Here is a 5,961-nt window from a genome sequence, read left to right as displayed (position 1 = left end):
TATATATGAGCCTTAAAACTGTCATGACACTTTGTTATCCTTCACTTTACGGCGCGAAGTAAGACTTAAGGTAATGGTGTGTTACAATAACTATAACATTGGGGAGGAGTGCTTGCCTTTCTCCCCAAGTCAGGCTGATTACGAGCTTCTGAGACCCGTGTCCAAGCAAGTTTGACCTATGTAGATTAGGCCTCCTGTATTGAACTTTATGTTATTAAGCCGATCTTGGTAGGCCCAATCTCAAACATAGTTTGTATGTTAGGACCGAAGTGGACTGAGTTCGTATTATATAGGCCCAAAAATTTTATATTTTCTAAGAAAAATTACTTTAGTTTGAATTTGTTAAGGATATGAATCAATAATTCAAGATCAAGAAGTGTTAGTTAGAATGTCACTACAAGAAAAAAGGTCTATCGGTACACTTTTTTCTTGCCACGCTTTTAAAGTGTGGCGAAAAGTGGTCAATGGGCACGCTTTTGTGAGGGTGGCCACTTATTTATGATTTGGCTACGCTTTTTTTTGCCACGCTTAAAAAGCGTGGCCATAGAAGACTGTTGGCACGCTTTTTTTAGGGTGGCTACTGATTTAAAATTTGGCCACACTTTTTTTTGTCACGCTTAAAAAACGTGGCCATAGAAAGAAACTGGCACGCTTATAAAATGTGGCTAATTTGCTTTCTAATAGGCACCATTTTAAAGCGTGCCTATATCCTGTGTTTATTTTAGCACCCTGCAAAAACGTGCCGATAGAGTTTCCTCCCCCAAAATTTAGTTCCCACCCATTTTGTCTACACTTTACTTTTTTTTACTAAGGTTTCATTTTTAAGCCTAAAGTGATAACAACAGCATATTTTAACTTAATTTCAAAATTCCCTTTTAACCCTAAAAGTGAAGCTGCGTCGTCGAATGTTCATCGATGTTCATCGCACCGCCTTCATTATCCCACAGCCTTCATCATCTTCATCAATGACCGTCGCACAACCCTTCCTCTAACCCTCGTACCCGGCCCTCTCTCTATCGCCACCTAGCTATTTCTCAACCCTTGGACCCACCCCTCGCACTATCAACCCAACCCTCTCAATCGTTCGCCCTCTCTCTGTCGCACCATCAACGCATCGACACTGTTCTTGTTTTGATTTTAGGCTTTATTACACGAAAACCAAGCTCGGCACTCCTGGTATTGATTATTGGGTGCAAGTTGATACTGGAAGTGACCTTCTATGGGTGAATTGTTCTGGCTGCTCATTCATTACCTTTCTGATTCTAAATCCTACTCCCTCAGCAGTCTCTCTCTGTCGCAACCCTCGCACCCTCAATGTAAGCCTCCTCCTTAGATTGGCAACCTTGCACCCTCTCTCGCAACCTTCTATCGGCGCTGCCCCGTCGGTGCTGCTCTATCGATGCTGATCCCTCGGCGTGTCCTCCCTGAATCGGCGCTGTCTATCGCTACCTATCCCTCACTCGGCGCTCAACCCTTGAGGTTTCTTTCGTTTCTTTATTTAGACTCTATCACTGCCACTGTTACTGCCCACCATGTGTTTGATTAAATGTGTGTGAGTAATGCAGTGCAGATTTGATAATTATTTTGAGGAGCATCCCAATGCAATGCTGCTATTATGTGTGCTTCAATGGAATTCGATGTTAACTATTTTGAGTTTGAGTCTGTGTTCACTATTTGTGTTAGATTGATTATTGTTGATGGTGTGTTTGTGTTAATTTCATACACAATCCATATAAATATTTTTTATTATTGTTGCTGGTCTGTTAGATTGATTGTTGTTGATTATCGTATTGTCATTAATCTTTTTATAAATATTGAGTTTATGAATTTTCCCCATATGAATTAATTACCCTACTTAATTTAGATAAAACTTTTTTTACTATGTACTTGTCTTCACTAATAGCAACTGGAACCTCAGCTTCTTGGCTGCTGAAGTTATCTGATGAAATAGTTTCAGAATTTGGCGTGAAGCCAACCTGTCCAGCAAGACTTGCAAGAGTCCTGAAACGAATGCACTCAACACGAAGGGTACTTGATGGGTACTTGATGTGTTTATTTTTCCTTTGTTCAATAGATTGTTAACTTGCTTTATCAGTGAATCATGTTTTAAATTGAAGGTACTTGATGGGTACTGAATTTGAAATAATTGAGACAAGAATAACACCTATGCTTGCACAACTCCAATGTGAGTGTGGCATTCTGCAAAGATTGGTCTATAAGAACAGGAACCAGCACCGACATTCTTCATATTTCCAACATCTTTTGAAGGTACAAAAATTGAAAGTTTTCCTTTCAATGATATGAATAGCTTTTAATGAAACATTTTTCTTCCTTACTTCTCTGTATACATGGCTAGTGACTGGTCAATTGTTGACTCTGGAACTGCAAGGCTTCTTGCTTGGGATACATGCTGTGACAGATTTGCTATATTGGAATCAGCAATTCCCCCAAGACTTCCTGTATTTCCCAAGGGTAGTTCATCAAAAAGAGCAAGAGAGGCAGCTGCAGTAGCTTCTTCAGCTTCTGTTCAAGTCTGCATCTTATTATATGATGGAACATCAAATATACTAATGAGATCTGTTGGTACATACAGTGAACCGGTAGGTCCTTGTTTTGTCCTAAAACTTCCCTTATAAAGACTTTTCTTGTAATAATCTAGCCTTGGCTGATTATCGTGTTCCCGGTGGCTGTGCTGCTTCCTTCATGAATATTAACTTATAAATGTTTTAAAAGTTAAGTTCAATGATATAGCATTCATCTCAACTTGTATTTATTTTCATTTTGCATTAATTGCATCTCAACTTCTTAGTACTTGTAAGTAAGTTGTCCAACCGCTTGTTTGCTCTTTCATTGTACAAACAAACACACACTCTCTTTTCTTTCTTTTTTTCAACTTATATATTTTTGTGTCTCTCAGTTTATTCTCATTTTCATTTCAACAAACAGGCCGTGTGCTGCTTCAACCCTCCTTCATTCTCGCTTATCACTCCCTTCTATCCGCTCTTGTGCTTCCTCTGCCACCGACGCACCTTTTACTTCTTCAGACACGATCACTCCTCCAACCCCTCTCAAGTAAAAATCCCTCTTTTTTCTTCTCTTTTTAGTTTTATTATTTTAATGCTCAATTGAGTTCAAATATCTATTTTTTTTTCTCTTTTTGCCTCGTTAATTGGGTTATGTCAAAATGTGGTTTTCTTGTTTCTCTCTCACAGGAAACGGGTAGTCTTCGGAGTGCAGCCAACTGGGTCAATTCACCTTGGAAACTATTTTGGAGCCATCAAGAATTGGGTTGCACTTCAGGTTATATATGTTCCATTCGGTTGTTGTGTAGTTATTCATAGATTTACATGAGTTTTTATGATATTCTGCTTATTTGATTTTTAGTAATTTTTCTTATAAAAACAAAGCACTGCATCTGATAAGAGTTTGGTTAGTGGCTTTCTCCTTTCTCTCTTCTTCCTTTTCTTTTTTTTAAAAAGCAAAGAAAACCATATACTGAATTTCGATCATATAGACCTTCTAAAATTTTTGACCAAGTTAATCAAATTTTACAGAATATTTTGTATTCAATTCATTATTAAGAACAGTCATGTACTTATCTTGTTGGGGTCCTAACTAAATGTGAGTAATGAGATCTATTTGAGACAATAGAGAAGCAATTTTTCATCTTTGATGCTACTAGCTAGGCCATAAACAGAAGTTATACCTTAATTAATTAGAATGAGATTTCTGTCTCTTGCTATATTAGGCTTTGTACAAATTGATTATTATTGTATAGTCTATGAAACGAAATGGAATGACGATAAAAATTAGTATATTTTTAAATGCTACCCTATCATGATTAGGTTTAATTTCTTTTTCTCTCTAAAAATCCACTTTAACACTTTTGGAGTCATTTTCATAAATCTAAATAAGAGACCAAAGATTAGAGTTCATCCTTTATTGTAAAAAGGGAAGGAAAATATTTTTTGGCTTACATACTTTATTCTAGTATATTAAGTAATATTTGTCAAAATAGGAACATGATAAATTATTCTAGTACATTAAGCGCTTTATTTATTTATTTATTCATTTATTTATTTATTTGAGGTTATGCACTCAAATTGTGGGTTTGAGTTATTAGTGGCTGCTGACTGCTATTGCTATTGCTATTATTGTTAAACTATTTAGACTTGTTTAAAGCTAAAATTCCTGTTTATATTAGAGATGATAGAATCGATGAAGATGCATTCAAGGTATCTGACCACCTCTCTTGATTTTTTACTCCATGCTATAATACTACATAGTTAATTACTTAATTATATTGGTTGACCACAATGTGATGTTTTGGGACAATTTGAACTAACTTAAATGAGAAAACAGAAATTGAGAGACAGAGGACGAGGTCTTGGAATTCTTGTCTCAAAATTTTTGGAAGACACTAATGCATCGTACTCTTTACAGAACCTAATGAGGCAAGTATATAATTTTCTCCTTTTTGTGCATAAACCCTGGTGTCTTAGCTAGCAAAGGGTCCTACTTGTTTTCTTCTTGGACTAATTCAAACAACTTTGCCATTCAGAAACTCGTCATGTACAAAGCAGTCATTCAGAAACTCATCATGTACAAAGCAGCGGCTGCAATAACAGCAGCAGCAACCCCAGCTGTGGAAGGATCAAAACAAGAACAAAAATGCTCTTTAACAACAGTCTCTAAAATAATGTATCTTTATTTGTTTTTGGATTTCTTTATGTAGATTACTTGAATTTTCTCGAGTTTTTTGGGAACAAAGAGAGCTATTTGCGGATTGTGATATTGACTGTCTCTAAAAAGAGTTTTCAATTTTCTTGTGCCAGTTTATTTTTGTATTTTTATATAAAGTTTATTTTAATAACATGATTTAGTTTTTGCATAATGATTGGTTATTTAATGTTGATTATGGTGGCTTTCCCAATGTTGAAAGTGATATGGAGTGGCTTAGGGAAGGGTTTATGTAGCTATTGGCACGCTTTATAAGCGTAGCCATATCTTCTTGTAGTCATTAATCGGTACGCTTAAAAAGCGTAGCTGTATACTTCTCTATCGGCACGCTTTTGAAGTGTACTGAAAACCAGCTTTCTTGGCACGTTTCAAAAGTGTGGCGATATGTGAACTTTTCGGTATGCTTTTAAAGCGTACCGATAGGTTAACACCTATAAAGCGTGGCAAGAGTTGAAAGCGTGGCCAACACAAAAGCGTGCCGATAAATCCACAAAAGCGTGGCGATAGAGCAATCGGCACTCTTTTTAGCACTTTTCGGCATGCTTTAAAAGCGTGGCAGAAAGCTTATTTTCTTGTAGTGTGTCATGAAAGATTAGAAAAAAGGCCAGCTTAGTGTTTAGATTTATAGAGAGTTAGACCTAGTCAAAGTCATGCACTAGGCTATATATAAGTTAAGTAGTTGTGGCAGTGGAATTAGAATGAAGCATAAACCATATAATAGCAATATATAGTTTTGTTTTTTGCTAAATAATTTGTTCAGGAATGATAACTTTAGAGTCAAGAAAAGTTTTATCTATTTTTTTTATGCTAGTATAGCCATTGTAACAATGTATCAAGAGTTAGTTGTTAAAGAACCATCTGGCTCTCTCAAACACTTCCTCAAGCAACAAAATCACACTCTTACCCATTTTTGACAAAGTGGAAGATAATCTTATAACATAGTGACATAGTGCTCTGCTAATGTTCCAAAGCTTGAAAATAGAAGATCAAACGAATCGAATTTACTCAAGTTAAAATCCAACTCATTTAATAGATGAGTTTAAATTTATGTTCAAGGCAGGTCAACTTACAAATTTTTGAGTTTAACTTATTAAATTGTTAACGAGTCAATTTTAAATTAATTTGCGAGTTGACTTAAATTACTTCCAACACCTATATAAATAACATAATTAATTAACTACTTTATCCCAACAAAAATTTTTGAAACAGAAAGAAATTTTA

The 5,961-nt window shown here is 35.7% G+C and overlaps 1 protein-coding gene across 12 annotated transcripts; it reads left to right on the top strand.

The window, feature by feature from the left end:
* The first annotated feature begins 841 nt into the window (after window positions 1–841).
* On the top strand, window positions 842–4,834 carry LOC127745633 (uncharacterized). Of its 12 annotated transcripts, none has more exons than XR_008006796.1 (6): window positions 842–1,479; window positions 1,958–2,028; window positions 2,118–2,268; window positions 2,357–2,600; window positions 2,947–3,072; window positions 3,213–4,453. XR_008006796.1 is itself a non-coding variant. In XM_052258685.1 (5 exons), exons 1-4 carry the CDS (start codon window positions 2,349–2,351, stop codon window positions 4,422–4,424), a joined length of 528 nt encoding a protein of 175 aa, XP_052114645.1. In that variant the 5' UTR covers window positions 2,285–2,348; the 3' UTR covers window positions 4,425–4,454; window positions 4,562–4,834. The 12 variants fall into 12 exon arrangements, 1 of the variants encoding a protein (XP_052114645.1); XR_008006798.1 differs by having other exon boundaries at window positions 1,958–2,039; XR_008006790.1 differs by having other exon boundaries at window positions 1,952–2,028.
* Window positions 4,835–5,961: the final 1,127 nt, after the last annotated feature.

The sequence above is a fragment of the Arachis duranensis genome, chromosome 3 (genome assembly GCF_000817695.3).
Source record: "Arachis duranensis cultivar V14167 chromosome 3, aradu.V14167.gnm2.J7QH, whole genome shotgun sequence".
Classification (NCBI taxonomy): Eukaryota; Viridiplantae; Streptophyta; class Magnoliopsida; order Fabales; family Fabaceae; genus Arachis; species Arachis duranensis.
This window is presented reverse-complemented; position numbering and strand designations above follow the sequence as displayed.